This window comes from Hemitrygon akajei, chromosome 1, assembly GCF_048418815.1.
Source record: "Hemitrygon akajei chromosome 1, sHemAka1.3, whole genome shotgun sequence".
In the NCBI taxonomy this organism is placed as follows: domain Eukaryota; kingdom Metazoa; phylum Chordata; class Chondrichthyes; order Myliobatiformes; family Dasyatidae; genus Hemitrygon; species Hemitrygon akajei.
In genome coordinates this window covers 220,199,895-220,224,150 of record NC_133124.1, presented here as the reverse complement: position 1 = coordinate 220,224,150, position 24,256 = coordinate 220,199,895, and the positions used below count along the sequence as shown (strand labels likewise).

General features: G+C 55.2%; 1 protein-coding gene across 1 annotated transcript in view; it reads right to left on the bottom strand.

Annotated features, from left to right (window-relative positions):
• LOC140729554 (calcium-activated potassium channel subunit alpha-1-like) overlaps positions 1-24,256 on the bottom strand; it is a 533,167-nt gene that overhangs the window by 494,967 nt on the left and 13,944 nt on the right. Inside the window, exons 4-8 of the mRNA XM_073049474.1 lie at positions 23,528-23,618; positions 22,082-22,193; positions 15,635-15,710; positions 14,060-14,135; positions 10,917-11,087 (exon numbers count right to left, since the gene is read on the bottom strand). Coding sequence (XP_072905575.1) covers positions 10,917-11,087; positions 14,060-14,135; positions 15,635-15,710; positions 22,082-22,193; positions 23,528-23,618 — 526 coding nt within the window. The remainder of the gene's footprint in view (positions 1-10,916; positions 11,088-14,059; positions 14,136-15,634; positions 15,711-22,081; positions 22,194-23,527; positions 23,619-24,256) is intronic.

Below are 24,256 nucleotides of genomic sequence, written 5' to 3'. Positions count from 1 at the left end.
GCTGTGACCAGGATATCTCTGCCCCTTCACCTCCCTTTCCCGCTGTGACCAGGATATCTCTGCCCCTTCACCTCCCTTTCCCGCTGTGACCAGGATATCTCTGCCCCTTCACCTCCCCTTCCTGCTTCGAGCTGGATATCTCTGCCCCTTCACCTCCCCTTCCTGCTGTGACCAGGATATCTCTGCCCCTTCACCTCCCCTTCCCTCTGTGACCAGGGGATCTCTGCCCCTTCACCTCCCTTTCCCGCTGTGACCAGGATATCTCTGCCCCTTCACCTCCCCTTCCCTCTGTGACCAGGGGATCTCTGCCCCTTCACCTACCCTTCCTGCTTCGACCTGGATATCTCTGCCCCTTCTCCTCCCTTTACCGCTGTGACCAGGATATCTCTGCCCCTTCACCTCCCCTTTCCGCTGTGACCAGGGGAACTCTGCCCCTTCACCTCCCCTTCCCACTGTGACCAGGGGATCTCTGCCCCTTCACCTCCCCTTCCTGCTTCGACCTGGATATCTCTGCCCCTTCACCTCCCTTTCCCGCTGTGACCAGGATATCTCTGCCCCTTCACCTCCCCTTCCCGCTGTGACCAGGGGATCTCTGCCCCTTCACCTCCCCTTCCCACTGTGACCAAGATATCTCTGCCCCTTCACCTCCCTTTCCCGCTGTGACCAGGATATCTCTGCCCCTTCACCTCCCTTTCCCGCTGTGACCAGGATATCTCTGCCCCTTCACCTCCCTTTCCTGCTGTGACCAGGGGATCTCTGCCCCTTCACCTCCCCTTCCTGCTTCGACCTGGATATCTCTGCCCCTTCACCTCCCCTTCCCACTGTGACCAGGATATCTCTGCCCCTTCACCTCCCCTACCCGCTGTGACCAGGGGATCTCTGCCCCTTCACCTCCCTTTCCTGCTTCAACCTGGATATCTCTGCCCCTTCACCTCCCCTTCCTGCTTCGACCTGGATATCTCTGCCCCTTCACCACCCCTTCCTGCTTCGACCTGGATATCTCTGCCCCTTCACCTCCCTTTCCCGCTGTGACCAGGGGATCTCTGCCCCTTCACCTCCCCTTCCTGCTGTGACCAGGATATCTCTGCCCCTTCACCTCCCCTTCCTGCTGTGACTAGGATATCTCTGCCCCTTCACCTCCCTTTCCTGCTGTGATCAGGATATCTCTGCCCCTTCACCTCCCCTTCCTGCTGTGACCAGGATATCTCTGCCCCTTCACCTCCCCTTCCTGCTGAGACCAGGATATCTCTGCCCCTTCACCTCCCTTTCCTGCTGTGATCAGGATATCTCTGCCCCTTCACCTCCCCTTCCTGCTGTGACCAGGATATCTCTGCCCTTTCCCGCTGTGACCAGGGGATCTCTGCCCCTTCACCTCCCCTTCCTGCCTTGACCAGGATATCTCTGACCCTTCACCTCCCCTTCCCGCTGTGACCAGGATATCTCTGCCCCTTCACCTCCCTTTCCCGCTGTGACCAGGATATCTCTGCCCCTTCACCTCCCTTTCCCGCTGTGACCAGGATATCTCTGCCACTTCACCTCCCTTTCCTGCTGTGACCAGGGGATCTCTGCCCCTTCACCTCCCCTTCCTGCTTCGACCTGGATATCTCTGCCCCTTCACCTCCCCTTCCCACTGTGACCAGGATATCTCTGCCCCTTCACCTCCCCTACCCGCTGTGACCAGGGGATCTCTGCCCCTTCACCTCCCCTTCCTTCTTCGACCTGGATATCACTGCCCCTTCACCTCCCCTTCCTGCTTCGACCTGGATATCTCTGCCCCTTCACCTCCCCTTCCTGCTGTGACCAGGATATCTCTGCCCTTTCCCGCTGTGACCAGGGGATCTCTGCCCCTTCACCTCCCCTTCCTGCCTTGACCAGGATATCTCTGCCCCTTCACCTCCCCTTCCTGCTGTGACCTGGATATCACTGCCCCTTCACCTCCCCTTCCTGCTTCGACCTGGATATCTCTGCCCCTTCACCTCCCCTTCCTGCTGTGACCAGGATATCTCTGCCCTTTCCCGCTGTGACCAGGGGATCTCTGCCCCTTCACCTCCCCTTCCTGCCTTGACCAGGATATCTCTGCCCCTTCACCTCCCCTTCCTGCTGTGACCAGGATATCTCTGCCCCTTCACCTCCCTTTCCCGCTGTGACCAGAATATCTCAGCCCCTTCACCTCCCCTTCCTGCCTTGACCAGGGGATCTCTGCCCCTTCACCTCCCCTTCCCGCTGTGACCAGGGGATCTCTGCCCTTTCCCGCTGTGACCAGAGTATCTCTGCCCTTTCCCGTTGTGACCAGGGTATCTCTGCCCTTTCCCGCTGTGACCAGGATATCTCTGCCCCTTCACCTCCCTTTCCTGCTGTGATCAGGATATCTCTGCCCCTTCACCTCCCCTTCCTGCTGTGACCAGGATATCTCTGCCCCTTCACCGCCCCTTCCTGCTGTGACCAGGATATCTCTGCCCCTTCACCTCCCTTTCCTGCTGTGATCAGGATATCTCTGCCCCTTCACCTCCCCTTCCTGCTGTGACCAGGATATCTCTGCCCTTTCCCTCTGTGACCAGGGGATCTCTGCCCCTTCACCTCCCTTTCCTGCTGTGATCAGGATATCTCTGCCCCTTCACCTCCCCTTCCTTCTGTGACCAGGATATCTCTGCCCCTTCACCTCCCTTTCCCGCTGTGACCAGGATATCTCTGCCCCTTCACCTCCCCTTCCCACTGTGACCAGGATATCTCTGCCCCTTCACCTCCCCTACCCGCTGTGACCAGGGGATCTCTGCCCCTTCACCTCCCCTTCCTGCTTCGACCTGGATATCTCTGCCCCTTCACCTCCCCTTCCTGCTTCGACCTGGATATCTCTGCCCCTTCACCTCCCCTTCCTGCTGTGACCAGGATATCTCTGCCCCTTCACCTCCCTTTCCCGCTGTGACCAGGATATCTCTGCCCCTTCACCTCCCTTTCCCGCTGTGACCAGGATATCTCTGCCCCTTCACCTCCCTTTCCCGCTGTGACTAGGATATCTCTGCCCCTTCACCTCCCTTTCCTGCTGTGACCAGGGGATCTCTGCCCCTTCACCTCCCCTTCCTGCTTCGACCTGGATATCTTTGCCCCTTCACCTCCCCTTCCCACTGTGACCAGGATATCTCTGCCCCTTCACCTCCCCTACCCGCTGTGACCAGGGGATCTCTGCCCCTTCACCTCCCCTTCCTGCTTCGACCTGGATATCTCTGCCCCTTCACCTCCCCTTCCTGCTTCGACCTGGATATCTCTGCCCCTTCACCTCCCTTTCCCACTGTGACCAGGGGATCTCTGCCGCTTCACCTCCCCTTCCTGCTGTGACCAGGATATCTCTGCCCCTTCACCTCCCCTTCCTGCTGTGACCAGGATATCTCTGCCCTTTCCCGCTGTGACCAGGGGATCTCTGCCCCTTCACCTCACCTTCCTGCCTTGACCAGGATATCTCTGCCCCTTCACCTCCCCTTCCTGCTGTGACCAGGATATCTCTGCCCCTTCACCTCCCCTTCCTGCCTTGACCAGGGGATCTCTGCCCCTTCACCTCCCTTTCCCGCTGTGACCAGGATATCTCAGCCCCTTCACCTCCCCTTCCTGCCTTGACCAGGGGATCTCTGCCCCTTCACCTCCCTTTCCCGCTGTGACCAGGGGATCTCTGCCCTTTTCCGTTGTGACCAGGGTATCTCTGCCCTTTCCCGCTGTGACCAGGGTATCTCTGCCCTTTCCCGCTGTGACCAGAGTATCTCTGCCCTTTCCCGTTGTGACCAGGGTATCTCTGCCCTTTCCCGCTGTGACCAGGATATCTCTGCCCCTTCACCTCCCCTTCCTGCTGTGACCAGGATATCTCTGCCCCTTCACCTCCCCTTCATGCTGTGACCAGGATATCTCTGCCCCTTCACCTCCCTTTCCTGCTGTGATCAGGATATCTCTGCCCCTTCACCTCCCCTTCCTGCTGTGACCAGGATATCTCTGCCCTTTCCCGCTGTGACCAGGGGATCTCTGCCCCTTCACCTCCCCTTCCTGCCTTGACCAGGATATCTCTGCCCCTTCACCTCCCCTTCCTGCTGTGACCAGGATATCTCTGCCCCTTCACCTCCCTTTCCCGCTGTGACCAGGATATCTCTGCCCCTTCACCTCCCTTTCCCGCTGTGACCAGGATATCTCTGCCCCTTCACCTCCCTTTCCCGTTGTGACCAGGATATCTCTGCCCCTTCACCTCCCTTTCCTGCTGTGACCAGGGGATCTCTGCCCCTTCACCTCCCCTTCCTGCTTCGACCTGGATATCTCTGCCCCTTCACCTCCCCTTCCCACTGTGACCAGGATATCTCTGCCCCTTCACCTCCCCTACCCGCTGTGACCAGGGGATCTCTGCCCCTTCACCTCCCCTTCCTGCTTCGACCTGGATATCTCTGCCCCTTCACCTCCCCTTCCTGCTTCGACCTGGATATCTCTGCCCCTTCACCTCCCTTTCCCACTGTGACCAGGGGATCTCTGCCCCTTCACCTCCCCTTCCTGCTGTGACCAGGATATCTCTGCCCCTTCAACTCCCCTTCCTGCTGTGACCAGGATATCTCTGCCCCTTCACCTCCCTTTCCCGCTGTGACCAGGATATCTCTGCCCCTTCACCTCCCTTTCCCGTTGTGACCAGGATATCTCTGCCCCTTCACCTCCCTTTCCTGCTGTGACCAGGGGATCTCTGCCCCTTCACCTCCCCTTCCTGCTTCGACCTGGATATCTCTGCCCCTTCACCTCCCCTTCCTGCTTCGACCTGGATATCTCTGCCCCTTCACCTCCCCTTCCTGCTTCGACCTGGATATCTCTGCCCCTTCACCTCCCTTTCCCACTGTGACCAGGGGATCTCTGCCCCTTCACCTCCCCTTCCTGCTTCGACCTGGATATCACTGCCCCTTCACCTCCCCTTCCTGCTTCGACCTGGATATCTCTGCCCCTTCACCTCCCCTTCCTGCTGTGACCAGGATATCTCTGCCCTTTCCCGCTGTGACCAGGGGATCTCTGCCCCTTCACCTCCCCTTCCTGCCTTGACCAGGATATCTCTGCCCCTTCACCTCCCCTTCCTGCTGTGACCTGGATATCACTGCCCCTTCACCTCCCCTTCCTGCTTCGACCTGGATATCTCTGCCCCTTCACCTCCCCTTCCTGCTGTGACCAGGATATCTCTGCCCTTTCCCGCTGTGACCAGGGGATCTCTGCCCCTTCACCTCCCCTTCCTGCCTTGACCTGGATATCTCTGCCCCTTCACCTCCCCTTCCTGCTGTGACCAGGATATCTCTGCCCCTTCACCTCCCTTTCCCGCTGTGACCAGAATATCTCAGCCCCTTCACCTCCCCTTCCTGCCTTGACCAGGGGATCTCTGCCCCTTCACCTCCCCTTCCCGCTGTGACCAGGGGATCTCTGCCCTTTCCCGCTGTGACCAGAGTATCTCTGCCCTTTCCCGTTGTGACCAGGGTATCTCTGCCCTTTCCCGCTGTGACCAGGATATCTCTGCCCCTTCACCTCCCTTTCCTGCTGTGATCAGGATATCTCTGCCCCTTCACCTCCCCTTCCTGCTGTGACCAGGATATCTCTGCCCCTTCACCGCCCCTTCCTGCTGTGACCAGGATATCTCTGCCCCTTCACCTCCCTTTCCTGCTGTGATCAGGATATCTCTGCCCCTTCACCTCCCCTTCCTGCTGTGACCAGGATATCTCTGCCCTTTCCCTCTGTGACCAGGGGATCTCTGCCCCTTCACCTCCCCTTCCTGCCTTGACCAGGATATCTCTGCCCCTTCACCTCCCCTTCCTTCTGTGACCAGGATATCTCTGCCCCTTCACCTCCCTTTCCCGCTGTGACCAGGATATCTCTGCCCCTTCACCTCCCCTTCCCACTGTGACCAGGATATCTCTGCCCCTTCACCTCCCCTACCCGCTGTGACCAGGGGATCTCTGCCCCTTCACCTCCCCTTCCTGCTTCGACCTGGATATCTCTGCCCCTTCACCTCCCCTTCCTGCTTCGACCTGGATATCTCTGCCCCTTCACCTCCCCTTCCTGCTGTGACCAGGATATCTCTGCCCCTTCACCTCCCTTTCCCGCTGTGACCAGGATATCTCTGCCCCTTCACCTCCCTTTCCCGCTGTGACCAGGATATCTCTGCCCCTTCACCTCCCTTTCCCGCTGTGACCAGGATATCTCTGCCCCTTCACCTCCCTTTCCTGCTGTGACCAGGGGATCTCTGCCCCTTCACCTCCCCTTCCTGCTTCGACCTGGATATCTTTGCCCCTTCACCTCCCCTTCCCACTGTGACCAGGATATCTCTGCCCCTTCACCTCCCCTACCCGCTGTGACCAGGGGATCTCTGCCCCTTCACCTCCCCTTCCTGCTTCGACCTGGATATCTCTGCCCCTTCACCTCCCCTTCCTGCTTCGACCTGGATATCTCTGCCCCTTCACCTCCCTTTCCCACTGTGACCAGGGGATCTCTGCCGCTTCACCTCCCCTTCCTGCTGTGACCAGGATATCTCTGCCCCTTCACCTCCCCTTCCTGCTGTGACCAGGATATCTCTGCCCTTTCCCGCTGTGACCAGGGGATCTCTGCCCCTTCACCTCACCTTCCTGCCTTGACCAGGATATCTCTGCCCCTTCACCTCCCCTTCCTGCTGTGACCAGGATATCTCTGCCCCTTCACCTCCCTTTCCCGCTGTGACCAGGATATCTCAGCCCCTTCACCTCCCCTTCCTGCCTTGACCAGGGGATCTCTGCCCCTTCACCTCCCTTTCCCGCTGTGACCAGGGGATCTCTGCCCTTTTCCGTTGTGACCAGGGTATCTCTGCCCTTTCCCGCTGTGACCAGGGTATCTCTGCCCTTTCCCGCTGTGACCAGAGTATCTCTGCCCTTTCCCGTTGTGACCAGGGTATCTCTGCCCTTTCCCGCTGTGACCAGGATATCTCTGCCCCTTCACCTCCCCTTCCTGCTGTGACCAGGATATCTCTGCCCCTTCACCTCCCCTTCATGCTGTGACCAGGATATCTCTGCCCCTTCACCTCCCTTTCCTGCTGTGATCAGGATATCTCTGCCCCTTCACCTCCCCTTCCTGCTGTGACCAGGATATCTCTGCCCTTTCCCGCTGAGACCAGGGGATCTCTGCCCCTTCACCTCCCCGTCCTGCCTTGACCAGGATATCTCTGCCCCTTCACCTCCCCTTCCTGCTGTGACCAGGATATCTCTGCCCCTTCACCTCCCTTTCCCGCTGTGACCAGGATATCTCTGCCCCTTCACCTCCCTTTCCCGCTGTGACCAGGATATCTCTGCCCCTTCACCTCCCTTTCCCGTTGTGACCAGGATATCTCTGCCCCTTCACCTCCCTTTCCTGCTGTGACCAGGGGATCTCTGCCCCTTCACCTCCCCTTCCTGCTTCGACCTGGATATCTCTGCCCCTTCACCTCCCCTTCCCACTGTGACCAGGATATCTCTGCCCCTTCACCTCCCCTACCCGCTGTGACCAGGGGATCTCTGCCCCTTCACCTCCCCTTCCTGCTTCGACCTGGATATCTCTGCCCCTTCACCTCCCCTTCCTGCTTCGACCTGGATATCTCTGCCCCTTCACCTCCCTTTCCCACTGTGACCAGGGGATCTCTGCCCCTTCACCTCCCCTTCCTGCTGTGACCAGGATATCTCTGCCCCTTCAACTCCCCTTCCTGCTGTGACCAGGATATCTCTGCCCCTTCACCTCCCTTTCCCGCTGTGACCAGGATATCTCTGCCCCTTCACCTCCCTTTCCCGTTGTGACCAGGATATCTCTGCCCCTTCACCTCCCTTTCCTGCTGTGACCAGGGGATCTCTGCCCCTTCACCTCCCCTTCCTGCTTCGACCTGGATATCTCTGCCCCTTCACCTCCCCTTCCTGCTTCGACCTGGATATCTCTGCCCCTTCACCTCCCCTTCCTGCTTCGACCTGGATATCTCTGCCCCTTCACCTCCCTTTCCCACTGTGACCAGGGGATCTCTGCCCCTTCACTTCCCCTTCCTGCTGTGACCAGGATATCTCTGCCCCTTCAACTCCCCTTCCTGCTGTGACCAGGATATCTCTGCCCTTTCCCGCTGTGACCAGGGGATCTCTGCCCCTTCACCTCCCCTTCCTGCCTTGACCAGGATATCTCTGCCCCTTCACTTCCCCTTCCTGCTGTGACCAGGATATCTCTGCCCCTTCACCTCCCTTTCCCGCTGTGACCAGGATATCTCAGCCCCTTCACCTCCCCTTCCTGCCTTGACCAGGGGATCTCTGCCCCTTCACCTCCCTTTCCCGCTGTGACCAGGGTATCTCTGCCCTTTCCCGCTGTGACCAGGGTATCTCTGCCCTTTCCCGCTGTGACCAGAGTATCTCTGCCCTTTCCCGTTGTGACCAGGGTATCTCTGCCCTTTCCCGCTGTGACCAGGATATCTCTGCCCCTTCACCTCCCCTTCCTGCCTTGACCAGGGGATCTCTGCCCCTTCACCTCCCTTTCCCGCTGTGACCAGGGGATCTCTGCCCTTTCCCGCTGTGACCAGGGTATCTCTGCCCTTTCCCGCTGTGACCAGGGTATCTCTGCCCTTTCCCGCTGTGACCAGAGTATCTCTGCCCTTTCCCGTTGTGACCAGGGTATCTCTGCCCTTTCCCGCTGTGACCAGGATATCTCTGCCCCTTCACCTCCCCTTCCCGCTGTGACCAGGGGATCTCTGCCCCTTCACCTCCCCTTCCTGCTGTGACCAGGGGATCTCTGCCCCTTCACCTCCCTTTCCCGCTGTGACCAGGATATCTCTGCCCCTTCACCTCCCCTTCCTGCTTCAACCTGGATATCTCTGCCCCTTCACCTCCCCTTCCCACTGTGACCAGGATATCTCTGCCCCTTCACCTCCCTTCCCGCTGTGACCAGGGGATCTCTGCCCCTTCACCTCCCTTTCCCGCTGTGACCAGGGTATCTCTGCCCTTTCCCGCTGTGACCAGGGTATCTCTGCCCTTTCCCGTTGTGACCTGGGTATCTCTGCCCTTTCCCGCTGTGACCTGGATATCTCTGCCCCTTCACCTCCCCTTCCTGCTGTGACCAGGGGATCTCTGCCCCTTCACCTCCCTTTCCCGCTGTGACCATGATATCTCTGCCCCTTCACCTCCCCTTCCTGCTTCAATCTGGATATCTCTGCCCCTTCACCTCCCCTTCCCACTGTGACCAGGATATCTCTGCCCCTTCACCTCCCTTTCCCGCTGTGACCAGGGGATCTCTGCCCCTTCACCTCCCTTTACCGCTGTGACCAGGATATCTCTGCCCCTTCACCTCCCCTTCCCGCTGTGACCAGGGGATCTCTGCCCCTTCACCTCCCCTTCCTGCTGTGACCAGGATATCTCTGCCCCTTCACCTCCCCTTCCTGCTGTGACCAGGATATCTCTGCCCCTTCACCTCCCTTTCCTGCTGTGATCAGGATATCTCTGCCCCTTCACCTCCCCTTCCTGCTGTGACCAGGATATCTCTGCCCTTTCCCGCTGTGACCAGGGGATCTCTGCCCCTTCACCTTCCTTTCCCACTGTGACCAGGGTATCTCTGCCCTTTCCCGCTGTGACCAGGGGATCTCTGCCCCTTCACCTCCCCTTCCTGCCTTGACCAGGATATCTCTGCCCCTTCACCTCCCCTTCCTGCTGTGACCAGGATATCTCTGCCCCTTCACCTCCCCTTCCTGCCTTGACCAGGGGATCTCTGCCCCTTCACCTCCCTTTCCCGCTGTGACCAGGGGATCTCTGCCCTTTCCCGTTGTGACCAGGGGATCTCTGCCCTTTCCCGCTGTGACCAGGGTATCTCTGCCCTTTCCCGCTGTGACCAGGGTATCTCTGCCCTTTCCCGTTGTGACCAGGGTATCTCTGCCCTTTCCCGCTGTGACCAGGGTATCTCTGCCCTTTCCCGCTGTGACCAGGGTATCTCTGCCCTTTCCCGTTGTGACCAGGGGATCTCTGCCCTTTCCCACTGTGACCAGGGTATCTCTGCCCTTTCCCGTTGTGACCAGGGGATCTCTGTGGCTGGTGTCAGTGATGTTGTTGGAGGTATTGCCTCTGGGGAGCAGGTTCTCAAGTTTTTGAGCCTCTCGTTACCAGGCAACTGCCAGCCAATGGGCTTGCACTCCATTTGTCAGCCTGACAAACTGGTCTTCTTGTGTGTGTGCATTTCCTGAGGGGGTACAAACCAGATCAAAATTTACCTTACACCTCAGACCTGACCGAGGGTGGCCATGATAGATAAAGCCTATGTGTAACCAGGGAGTCAAGGGTTATGGGGAGAAGGCCGGAGAATGTGGTTGAGAAGGATAACAAACCAGCCATGATGGAATGGTGGAGCAGACTCGATGGGCTGAATGGCCTAATTCTGTCCCTATGTCTTACAGTCTTTTGGTCTATATAGAAAGTATCAGTTTATTGTCCAAGTGTTATAGGGCAGTGCAGTGTCATGGCAGTTAGTACAACGTTTTACAATGCCAGTGACATGGGTTCAATTCCTGCTGCTGTCTGCAAGGAGTCTGCACGTTCTCCCCATGACCATGTGGCTTTCCTCCCAGGTACTCCAGCTTCCCCCCACAGTCCAAAGGTGTTGGGTTAGGATCAGCAAATCGTGGACATGCTTTGTTGGTGCTGGACACTTGTGCAAAGCCCCTCGGATTGCGTTGGTCGTTGACACTAACGACACATTTCACTGTATGTTTCCGTGTACGCACGATAAAATAAGGTTAATATTCAATTTTTATCTTTATGGTAGCACATTGCCAGCTTGGCTCCTGCTGGGAGTTTTGGGGTGTCGGGGAGAGGCTGGGTGATGATGGACTACATTGATCCTTCCTCCTCGGGGCAGACGGGCAGGGTCCGTGGGTTCCCCAGGCGGTCGCTGCGTAGTTGTAGGCTTACCATGCCCAGGATGATGAAGAAGGCCATGAAGACCTGGCCGAGGGTGGTCCTGGCAGTCAGGTCACCAAAGCCGACGGTCGACATGGTGACCAGGAGTAGGTAGACGCATTGCCAGTAGGTCAGCTGGTGGCTGTTGTTCTCCTGCCTCCAGGGATCTCCGGAATTCTCAATCTGGAAGTACAGAACAGGTTCACTAGTGGTCCTGCTGGGAACCAGGGGTGAGGGAGGGTGAATGGTGAACTTATAGAGGCTTAGAAGATTGTGAGGTGAGTAGATAAGGTGCATGGTCACAGTGCTTTCCCCAGGGAAGGGATCATGGGTGTGAGCGGGAAGTTTAAGGATCTGAGGGGCAACGTTTTCACATGGAGGGCAGTGAGGAAGTGGGTGAGGCAGGTGGGTTAAAATCATTTAAAAAGCACCTGGAGAGGAAGGGCGTAAAAGAATATGAGTTGAATACAGGAAATTGGGCACCTATGGTCAGAATGGATTGAATGGGCCAAAGGGCCAGTATCCTGTTAATAACGCTGTGAAGAAGATGGTGCCAGCAAACAAAACTACCAAGGAAGACATCCTCAAGATGGTTATGGAGTAATTAGCTTCATTTCTTTTACGTCTCTTTTTATTTCAGAAATAGCTCTGCTCCTATTGGAGCCTATTAGCTGCACCCTGGCAGTGTGTTTTCAAGCGGATCAGGCGATCTGGCGCTTTGCCATCTCCGAGAGGGTATCACGAGGACGCAACCCAAGCATGTGGCCTGGAGGTGGGGCATGAGCCCATGATCGACTCCCATCTCTCTGCGATCTCACCATTTAAAGTGATGAGGAAGATTGAAACGAGGGGGGAGCAGAGGTGTGAGAATGCTTAGCACTATCTACCAGCCTCTCTCTCCCTCTCATTCACTGCTTCCTTGTGTTTGAATGATCTCTCTCTCTCCCTCCCTGGATGGTGCCAGAGCAATGCTTGATCAGGGTGGTTTGTGGATTGTGGGCTCCAATTCACAGTTGTGATGGTCTGCTCTTCTGGCCCCTCTTTCTTCTTGCCACTGAGCTTTTTGCCCATTCTTTGCCCCCTGCAATGCTTCATCCATGCTGGTATCACCACGGGCTCTTATCTTGTTTAGCCACCTCACGTGCGGCTCCTTGACAAAGGCCTTCTGAAAATCCAAATTAACACCATCCACTGGACTCTCCTTTGTCTATCCTGCAAGTTATTTCCTCAAAGAATTCCAACAGACTTGTCAGGCAAGATCTACCCCTAAGGAAACCATGATGACTCTGGCCTATTTGATCATGAGCCTCCAACACCACGTCCTTAATAATCAAGTCCAAAATCTTCTCAAACACTGAGGTCAGACTAACTGGTCTATAATTTCCTTTCTTCTGCCTCTCTCCCTTCTTGAAGAGTCGAGTGATATTTGCAATTTCCTAATCCTCCGGACCATGTCAGAATCCAGAGATTATTGAGAGATCATTACTAATGCCTCCACAATCTCTTCAGCCACCTCTTTCAGAACTCCATCAGGTTACTTATCCACCTTCAGACCTTTCAGCTTCGCAAGCATCTTCTCCTTAGTAATAGCAACGACACTCACTTCTGCCCCTTGACACTCAAATTTCCAGCATACTAGTGTCTTCCACAGTGAAATCTGATGCAAAATACTTATCCAGTTCATCTGCTATTTTGTTGTCCCGCATTACTACCTCTTCAGCATCGTTTTCCAGCAGTCTGATATCCACTCTCACCTCTCTTTCACCGTTCATATATCTGAAAAATCTTTTGGTACCCTCTTTGATTTTATTGGCCATCTTACCTTCATTTTTTACCTTTTCCTGCCTTATGGCCTTTTAGTTGCTTTCTGTTGATTTTTAAAAGCTTCCCAATCCTCTTGCTTCCCATTAGTTTTTGCTCTATTGACCCCTCTTTTGATTTTACACAATGTTGTCTTTGACTTCTCTTGTCAGCCACTGTTGCCTCTCCATCCCTTCATCTTTGGGCTGTATCTATCCTGTGCCTTCCAAAATGCCCCCAGAACTCCAGCTATTGCTGTTCTGCTATCATCCCTACTAGTGTCCCCTTCCGATCAATTCAGCCCAACTCCTCTCTCATGCATCTGTAATTCCCTTTACTCCACTGTAATACTGATACATCTGACTTTATCTTCTCCCTCTCAAACTGCAGGGTAAATTCAATTATATTATGATCACTGTCTCCTAAGGGTTCCTTTACCTTAAGCTCCCTTATCAAATCTGAGTCATTACACAACACCCAATCCAGAATTGATTTCCCGTAATGGGCTCAACCACAAGCTGCTCTAAATAGCCATCGGGTAGGCATTCTACAAATTCCTTCTCTAAGCATCCAGCGCCAACCTGATTTTCCTAATCTCTCTGTATATTGAAATCGCTCATAACTATTGTAACATTGCCCTTCTGACATGCATTTTCTATCTCCCATTGCAATTTGTATTCCACATCCTGGCTACATTTGGAGGCTCGTATATATTCTGTAACTCCCATCAGGATCTTTTTACTTTTGCGTTTTCTTAACTCTACCCACAAGGATTCGACATATTCCGATCCCGTCTCACCTCTTTATAAGGATTTGATTTCATTTTTTACCAACAAAGCCACCCCACCCCCTCTGCCTACCTGCCTGTCCTTTCGATACAACGTGTATCCTTGGATGTTCAGCTCCCAACCATCATCATCTTTCAGACATGACTCAGAGATGCCCACAACGTCATACCTGTCAATCCCTAACGGCGCCTCAAGATCATCTACCTTATTCTGTATTCTGTGTGCATTCAAATATAACCCCTTCAGTCCTGTATTCATCACCCTTTTTGACTTTGGCTCCCTTTTACACTGAAACTCATCCCACTGGCTGCAAGTTTGCCCTGTCATTTACCTGTCCTTCCTCACAGTCTCACTACACACTGCATTTACCTGTATACCCTCAGCCCCATCACTCTGTTTCCCTTCCCCCTGGCGACTCAGTTTAACCCCTCCCCAGGGGTATATAAGACGTACGGGTTGATTGGGCAGTGTGGGCCAGAAGTGCCTGTTACCGTGTGTGTGTCTAAAATTCCCCACCAGCTGAGTCCACCCAGGGAGAGGGTGGTGAGAATGGACACAGGTACTCACTGTGTGGATGAAGCCAGCAGCCGTCAGCCAGGCTCCCACAAACACCGACAGCAGACTCACGAGTTTGATTTTGGTGCTGGGGGTGGGGTGGGGTGGGGGGGGAAGCAGATTGAGAAACACTGGGTGAAGAACAAGTGGGAGGAGATCTCAGAGCCAAGGGAACACGGCGACACCGTCCGCCGTCGCCCCCCACAGAACTCACAGGATCGGAGGGCTGCACAACACAGAAGCTAACCCTTCGGCCTGCCGCGTCTGTGCTCGTCCATTCATACTGTCTCCCCACAGTCCCACCAAATCTCCCCCTGGCCCGATACAACTGGGGAAACTCACAGCAGGGAATTAACCGCCCCTCCCGATGTGCACATCACTGGGATGTGGGGGAAACTCCCGCGGGCACAGAGTGAGCGTACAAACTCCGCACAGACAACACCAGGGGTCCGGTTCAAACCGGGTGGCAGCAGCACTACCTGCCGTGCCACTGTGTTCCTCCCGTTTTAGCCAGTTCTGCGGAAGTAACTAGATTCCAATTGTCGGCAGTGAACGATTCAGGAGAAAGTGCAGCAGCTTGCCTCTGGAGGGCCCAGCACCATGGCGGCACGACAGCGTAGCCACCGTAACACTTTACAGAACCACCAACCCGGGCTCCATTCCTGCCGCTGTCTGCAAGAGGTTTGTACGTTCACCCCGTGACCACGTGGGGTTCCTCTGGGTTCTCCATTTCTGGCACACGAGCAGGTTAGGGTCGGTAAACTGCGGGAATGCTGTGTTGGTGCTGGAAGCAAGATAACACTTGCGGGCTGCCCCCAGAACATCCTCGGTGACACAAATAACACGTTTCACTGTTGTTTCAATGTACAAGTGACAAATGAATCTCATAAAGTTGATCTTTGATTATACAGGCAGGTCGTGCCAGAATAGTACTGAGATTGGCTGGTACTGGGGGGTTTGAGGGAGATTTGGAATGTCAGAGACCATTCTGACTACCTGGTGGGGAGGCTCCAATGCACAAGAGGCTGCAGAGGGTTGTGAACTCAGCCAGCTCCAGCACAGACTCCCCACCATCAAGGACAAGGACCTCTTCAAAAGGCAATGCCCCAAGAAGGTGGCCTCACCACGGACCCTCACTGCTACCATCTAGGAGGGTGTACAGGAGCCTGAAGACCCTCACTCAATGTTCTCGGAACAGATTCATCCCCTGTGCCAGCAGATTTCTGAATGATCCATGAAACCATGGACACTGACAAGAGAATCTGCAGATGCTGGAAATCCGAGCAACACACACAAAATGCTGGAGGAACTCAGCAGGCCAGGCAGCATCTCTGGAAAAAAGTACAGTTGACATTTCAGGCTGAAACCCTTCGGCAGGACCAACACTACCTTGTTATATCTTTCTTTTTCACTATTTGTGTAACTTAGAGCAATTTTTCTGCTGCAATACACAATGTACAGTATGAGGGAGGTAGTAATGCTGACTCTGATTATGAGAGAGCAAAGACCTCACACAATGTGCATTCTCCCGGCACTCTACAGCCTCCCCCCGTCACTACGCAGCCCGTGAGCTGACACACAACTTACTGCTTCTTGAGGATCCGTAGGTATTGCAGGATTTCAGGTAACTGAATTAGACGGAGCGTCCTCAGGAACCTCAGACCTGTCGGGAAGAAAGCTGCTGAACACCTCACCAATAACGCTCTGCTAATAACGATGGCCGCTGACCGGAGAGGAGTGGCCGAGCGGAGTACAGTGGCGGGACAGGCCGAGCGGAGGCGGGAGGAGGAGAAGGAGCGGCTAATAACGCTCTGCTAATAGCAATCGCCGCTGACCGGAGAGGAATGGCCGGCGGAGGTGGGAGGAGGAGAAGGAGCTGCTAATAACGCTCTGCTAATAACGATCGCCGCTGACTGGAGAGGAGTGCAGTGGCGGGAGGAGGAGGAGCCGAAGGCGAGGCATGGCGGACACAGGCGGAGGTGAGAGTGAGGGAAGATTGATGCCAGGCTGAATTGGAAAGGTCGGATATGGGCCAAATCATAACGGCGGGGTCCAGGGCCCAGAGAGGCCTAAGAGTGAGGAATGACCCTATGTTTGGATAATCTAAGTGCTGGATCAGGTTGAAAAGGTCAGGCTGACAGGAGTGGAGGCAAGAGCCAGTTCTGTCAGCATCACTCACTGATAGGCTGACAATCACCCTCGGCCTCGGGAATCCCCCCGTTGCAGAGAGGAGTCAGTGCCACTTACCGATAGAATTACCCTCGGCCTCGGGAATCCCCCCGTTGCAGAGAGGAGTCAGTGCCACTTACCGATAGAATTACGCTCGGACTCAGGAATCCCCTCGTTGCAGAGAGGAGTCAGTGCCACTTACCGATAGAATCACCCTCGGCCTCGGGAATCCCCCCGTTGCAGAGAGGAGTAATATCGCTTACCGATAGAATCACCCTCGGCCTCAGGAATCCCCCCGTTGCAGAGAGGAGTCAGTGCCACTTACCGATAGAATCACCCTCGGCCTCAGGAATCCCCCCGTTGCAGAGAGGAGTCAGTGCCACTTACCGATAGAATCACCCTTGGCCTCGGGAATCCCCCCGTTGCAGAGAGGAGTAATATCGCTTACCGATAGAATCACCCTCGGCCTCAGGAATCCCCCCGTTGCAGAGAGGAGTCAGTGCCACTTACCGATAGAATCACCCTCGGCCTCAGGAATCCCCCCGTTGCAGAGAGGAGTCAGTGCCACTTACCGATAGAATCACCCTTGGCCTCGGGAATCCCCCCGTTGCAGAGAGGAGTAATATCGCTTACCGATAGAATCACCCTCGGCCTCAGGAATCCCCCCGTTGCAGAGAGGAGTCAGTGTCACTTACCGATAGAATCACCCTTGGCCTCGGGAATCCCCCCGTTGCAGAGAGGAGTAATATCGCTTACCGATAGAATCACCCTCGGCCTCAGGAATCCCTCGTTGCAGAAAGGAGTCAGTGCCACTTACCGATAGAATCACCCTCGGCCTCAGGAATCCCTCGTTGCAGAGAGGAGTCAGTGCCACTTACCGATAGAATCACCCTCGGCCTCAGGAATCCCCCCCGTTGCAGAGAGGAGTCAGTGTCACTTACCGATAGAATCACCCTCGGCCTCAGGAATCCCCCCGTTGCAGAGAGGAGTAATATCGCTTACCGATAGAATCACCCTCGGCCTCGGGAATCCCTCCGTTGCAGAGAGGAGTCAGTGCCACTTACCGATAGAATCACCCTCGGCCTCAGGAATCCCCCCGTTGCAGAGAGGAGTCAGTGCCACTTACCGATAGAATCACCCTCGGCCTCAGGAATCCCCCCCGTTGCAGAGAGGAGTAATATCGCTTACCGATAGAATCACCCTCGGCCTCAGGAATCCCCCCGTTGCAGAGAGGAGTCAGTGCCACTTACCGATAGAATCACCCTCGGCCTCAGGAATCCCCCCGTTGCAGAGAGGAGTAATATCGCTTACCGATAGAATCACCCTCGGCCTCAGGAATCCCCCCGTTGCAGAGAGGAGTAATATCGCTTACCGATAGAATCACCCTCGGCCTCAGGAATCCCCCCGTTGCAGAGAGGAGTCAGAGCCACTTACCGATAGAATCACCCTCGGCCTCAGGAATCCCCCCGTTGCAGAGAGGAGTAATATCGCTTACCGATAGAATCACCCTCGGCCTCAGGAATCCCGCCGTTGCAGAGAGGAGTCAGTGCCACTTACCGATAGAATCACCCTCGGCCTCGGGAATCCCCCCGTTGCAGAGAGGAGTCAGTGCCACTTACCGATAGAATCACCCTCGGCCTCAGGAATCCCCCCGTTGCAGAGAGGAGTCAGTGCCACTTACCGATAGAATCACCCTCGGCCTCAGGAATCCCCCCGTTGCAGAGAGGAGTAATATCGCTTACCGATAGAATCACCCTCGGCCTCAGGAATCCCCCCGTTGCAGAGAGGAGTAATATCGCATACCGATAGAATCACCCTCGGCCTCGGGAATCCCCCCGTTGCAGAGAGGAGTAATATCGCTTACCGATAGAATCACCCTCGGCCTCAGGAATCCCCCCGTTGCAGAGAGGAGTCAGTGCCACTTACCGATAGAATCACCCTCGGACTCAGGAATCCCCCGTTGCAGAGAGGAGTAATATCGCTTACCGATAGAATCACCCTCGGCCTCAGGAATCCCCCCGTTGCAGAGAGGAGTCAGTGCCACTTACCGATAGAATCAGCCTCGGCCTCAGGAATCCCCCCGTTGCAGAGAGGAGTAATATCGCTTACCGATAGAATCACCCTCGGCCTCAGGAATCCCCCCGTTGCAGAGAGGAGTAATATCGCTTACCGATAGAATCACCCTCGGCCTCGGGAATCCCCCCGTTGCAGAGAGGAGTAATATCGCTTACCGATAGAATCACCCTCGGCCTCAGGAATCCCACCGTTGCAGAGAGGAGTAATATCGCTTACCGATAGAATCACCCTCGGCCTCGGGAATCCCCCCGTTGCAGAGAGGAGTAATATCGCTTACCGATAGAATCACCCTCGGCCTCGGGAATCCTCCCGTTGCAGAGAGGAGTAATATCGCTTACCGATAGAATCACCCTCGGCCTCAGGAATCCCCCCGTTGCAGAGAGGAGTAATATCGCTTACCGATAGAATCACCCTCGGCCTCAGGAATCCCCCCGTTGCAGAGAGGAGTAATATCGCTTACCGATAGAATCACCCTCGGCCTCAGGAATCCCCCCGTTGCAGAGAGGAGTAATATCGCTTACCGATAGAATCACCCTCGGCCTCAGGAATCCCCCCGTTGCAGAGAGGAGTAATATCGCTTACCGATAGAATCAGCCTCGGCCTCAGGAATCCCCCCGTTGCAGAGAGGAGTCAGTGCCACTTACCGATAGAATCACCCTCGTCCTCAGGAATCCCCCCGTTGCAGAGAGGAGTCAGTGCCACTTACCGATAGAATCACCCTCGGCCTCAGGAATCCCCCCCGTTGCAGAGAGGAGTCAGTGCCACTTACCGATAGAATCACCCTCAGCCTCAGGAATCCCTCGTTGCAGAGAGGAGTCAGTGCCACTTACCGATAGAATCACCCTCGGCCTCAGGAATCCCCCCGTTGCAGAGAGGAGTCAGTGCCACTTACCGATAGAATCACCCTCGGCCTCAGGAATCCCCCCGTTGCAGAGAGGAGTCATATCGCTTACCGATAGAATCACCCTCGGCCTCAGGAATCCCCCCATTGCAGAGAGGAGTCAGTGCCACTTACCGATAGAATCACCCTTGGCCTCGGGAATCCCCCCGTTGCAGAGAGGAGTAATATCGCTTACCGATAGAATCACCCTCGGCCTCACGAATCCCCCCGTTGCAGAGAGGAGTCAGTGCCACTTACCGATAGAATCACCCTCGGCCTCAGGAATCCCCCCGTTGCAGAGAGGAGTAATATCGCTTACCGATAGAATCACCCTCGGCCTCGGGAATCCCCCCGTTGCAGAGAGGAGTCAGTGCCACTTACCGATAGAATCACCCTCGGCCTCAGGAATCCCCCCGTTGCCGAGAGGAGTTAGTGCCACTTACCGATAGAATCACCCTCGGCCTCAGGAATCCCCCCGTTGCAGAGAGGAGTCAGTGCCACTTACCGATAGAATCACCCTCGGCCTCGGGAATCCCCCCGTTGCAGAGAGGAGTCAGTGCCACTTACCGATAGAATCACCCTCGGCCTCAGGAATCCCCCCGTTGCAGAGAGGAGTAATATCGCTTACCGATAGAATCACCCTCGGCCTCAGGAATCCCCCCGTTGCAGAGAGGAGTCAGTGCCACTTACCGATAGAATCACCCTCGGCCTCAGGAATCCCCCCGTTGCAGAGAGGAGTCAGTGCCACTTACCGATAGAATCACCCTCGGCCTCGGAAATCCCCCGTTGCCGAGAGGAGTCAGTGCCACTTACCGATAGAATCACCCTCGGCCTCGGGAATCCCCCGTTGCCGAGAGGAGTCAGTGCCACTTACCGATAGAATCACCCTCGGCCTCGGGAATCCCCCGTTGCCGAGAGGAGTCAGTGCCACTTACCGATAGAATTACCCTCGGCCTCAGGAATCCCCCCGTTGCAGAGAGGAGTCAGTGCCACTTACCGATAGAATCACCCTCGGCCTCGGGAATCCCCCCGTTGCAGAGAGGAGTCAGTGCCACTTACCGATAGAATCACCCTCGGCCTCAGGAATCCCCCCGTTGCAGAGAGGAGTCAGTGCCACTTACCGATAGAATCACCCTCGGCCTCAGGAATCCCCCCGTTGCAGAGAGGAGTCAGTGCCACTTACCGATAGAATCACCCTCGGCCTCAGGAATCCCCCCGTTGCAGAGAGGAGTAATATCGCTTACCGATAGAATCACCCTCGGCCTCAGGAATCCCCCCCGTTGCAGAGAGGAGTCAGTGCCACTTACCGATAGAATCACCCTCGGCATCAGGAATCCCCCCGTTGCAGAGAGGAGTAATATCGCTTACCGATAGAATCACCCTCGGCCTCAGGAATCCCCCCGTTGCAGAGAGGAGTAATATCGCTTACCGATAGAATCACGCTCGGCCTCAGGAATCCCTCGTTGCAGAGAGGAGTCAGTGCCACTTACCGATAGAATCACCCTCGGCCTCAGGAATCCCCCCGTTGCAGAGAGGAGTCATATCGCTTACCGATAGAATCACCCTCGGCCTCAGGAATCCCCCCGTTGCAGAGAGGAGTCAGTGCCACTTACCGATAGAATCACCCTCGGCCTCAGGAATCCCCCCGTTGCAGAGAGGAGTAATATCGCTTACCGATAGAATCACCCTCGGCCTCGGGAATCCCTCCGTTGCAGAGAGGAGTAATATCGCTTACCGATAGAATCACCCTCGGCCTCGGGAATCCCCTCGTTGCAGAGAGGAGTCAGTGCCACTTACCGATAGAATCACCCTCGGCCTCAGGAATCCCCTCGTTGCAGAGAGGAGTCAGTGCCACTTACCGATAGAATCACCCTCGGCCTCAGGAATCCCCCCGTTGCAGAGAGGAGTAATATCGCTTACCGATAGTATTACCCTCGGCCTCGGGAATCCCCCCATTGCAGAGAGGAGTCAGTGCCACTTACCGATAGAATCACCCTCGGCCTCGGGAATCCCCCCATTGCAGAGAGGAGTCAGTGTCACTTACCGATAGAATCACCCTCGGCCTCAGGAATCCCCCCGTTGCAGAGAGGAGTAATATCGCTTACCGATAGAATTACCCTCGGCCTCAGGAATCCCCCCGTTGCAGAGAGGAGTCAGTGCCACTTACCGATAGAATCACCCTCGGCCTCGGGAATCCCCCCATTGCAGAGAGGAGTCAGTGCCACTTACCGATAGAGTCACCCTCGGCCTCAGGAATCCCCCCGTTGCAGAGAGGAGTCAGTGCCACTTACCGATAGAATCACCCTCGGCCTCAGGAATCCCCCCCGTTGCAGAGAGGAGTCAGAGCCACTTACCGATAGAATCACCCTCGGCCTCGGGAATCCCCCCGTTGCAGAGAGGAGTAATATCACTTACCGATAGAATCACCCTCGGCCTCAGGAATCCCCCCGTTGCAGAGAGGAGTCAGAGCCACTTACCGATAGAATCACCCTCGGCCTCGGGAATCCCCCCGTTGCAGAGAGGAGTAATATCACTTACCGATAGAATCACCCTCGGCCTCAGGAATCCCCCCGTTGCAGAGAGGAGTCAGTGCCACTTACCGATAGAATCACCCTCGGACTCAGGAATCCCCTCGTTGCAGAGAGGAGTCAGTGCCACTTACCGATAGAATCACCCTCGGCCTCAGGAATCCCCCCGTTGCAGAGAGGAGTAATATCGCTTACCGATAGAATCACCCTCGGCCTCGGGAATCCCCCGTTGCAGAGAGGAGTCAGTGCCACTTACCGATAGAATCACCCTCAGCCTCAGGAATCCCCCCGTTGCAGAGAGGAGTCAGTGCCACTTACCGATAGAATCACCCTCGGCCTCGGGAATCCCCCCCGTTGCAGAGAGGAGTCAGTGCCACTTACCGATACAGTCACGCTTGAAGTAGAGAGAGATAACGACGGGGGGGATGGTGAAAATATCCACAATAGAGTTCAGCTCTATCCAGAAAACGAGCTTGTCGTCGGCGGCGATGAACTGTCGGCAACAAGAGGGGTGAGGGTGACTCAGGGCCCCAGGGTGTGCCCACTGCAGGCTCACCTGGGACTGATACCCACCCTCCATCACCCCCAACCTCCCTCACTCCCCCTCATCACCCTGCCTTGTCCTACCCCGATGCACTCAGCACACCCTCCACACCACCCCTTACCCAATCCTCGTTAACCCCCACCCCACCCTCATAGTCCTTGCTCTGCCCTGCAGGAGTGTGTGGTGGGGGGGGGTGTGTTCTGATGGGTGTCTCAGACAGTCCAGGTTAGGTCGCACAGGTTGCTGAGGAGGGAGTGGGTACCACAGACCTGTGGGTGGGAAATTCTCTGACGAGTGGGACTGGGGAATAGTGTGTTGTCAGAGAGGCTGGACGAGGAATCTAAACCCAAACATGAGGCTGCTTTGGGTTATCTGGAATTCCCCCCAGTCCTCGCGAGGGGTCAGTAGGGGAAAGGCTGAACAGCTTCAAGCCAACATCTCTGAAGATTATTCCGAGACACAGCAAATCCATGCAATTCCGCGGAAGCTATGCTTCATTAGGGGTTTGAGGAGATTCAGACTCTCGCAAATTTGTACGACGCAGCGTGGAGAGCAGTTTAACCGGCTGCACTCTCGTCAGGTATGGTGGGGGGGAGTGGGCTACTGCACAGAATTGGAAAATTCTGCAGAAAGTTGCAGACTCACCCCCTAGCCTCCCCAACACTGAGAAAATCTTCAAAAAGCAGTGTCTCAAGAATTCGACATCCATCATTCCCGACACCCTCCACAAAGGAAATTCTCATTACTGCCATCATGGATGGCAGTTTTTTTCCCCCGGGTGATCACATGGGTTTGGGCGGGATGAATAATAAAATAAAATGGGCGGCATGTGCCCTGTTGGTTGGCACTGTTGCCTTATGGGATTCGGTGAAAACTAGAGTTAAGATTGGATCAGCCATGATCTTGTTGAATGGCGGAGCAGGCTTGAGGGGCCGATTGGCCTACTCCTGCTCCTATCTCTTATGTTCTTATGTTATGGAGGAGGTACAGGAGCCCAAAGACACACACTCGATGTTTTAGCAACAGCTTCTTCCCCTCCACCATCAGATTTCTGAACAGACAATGAACCAACACCGCCTCACCATTTTGTACTTGTGTTTGTTTTAGATATTGCTGTTTGTACGTTGTCTGTATTACACTGCTCTGCCAGTGCAGAACATCACATTCACAACATATCCCAGAGACAATAAAGCTGATTCTTGTTGGGATTTGGGTATGTCTCACACCGTGGGGAAGGTAATCAGCCTGTTTCTCTACTACTTCCCAAAGCAGAAAGAACTTACACGTAGGCCAAAGTAGAAGAGAAAGAAACAATTAAATCCCAGGTCGACTACCTCCAGTGTCCTCAGGACTACCCAAGTGCCTTCAATGGATCTACTGGGGAAAGCAGAGCAATGTCTCATCCAGCACAGGAGCAGATGTACCGCGGACACACACTCACACACACTCACTCACACACACACTCACAATCACACACACACACACTCACACACACTCACTCACACTCACTCACTCACACTCACACTCACTCACACACTCACATACACTCACTCACACTCGCTCACTCACACTCACTCACACACACTCACTCACACTCACTCACTCACTCACTCACTCACACTCACATACACTCACACTCACTCACACTCACTCACTCACACTCACTCACACTCACTCACTCACACACACTCACATACACTCACTCACACTCACTCACTCACACTCACTCACACACACTCACTCACTCACTCACTCACACTCACATACACTCACTCACTCACTCACTCACACTCACTCACTCACACTCACTCACACTCACTCACTCACACTCACTCACACACACTCACATACACTCACTCACACTCACTCACTCACACTCACTCACACACACTCACTCACACTCACTCACTCACTCACTCACACTCACATACACTCACTCACACTCACTCACTCACACACACTCACTCACTCACACTCACTCACACTCACTCACTCACACTCACTCACTCACT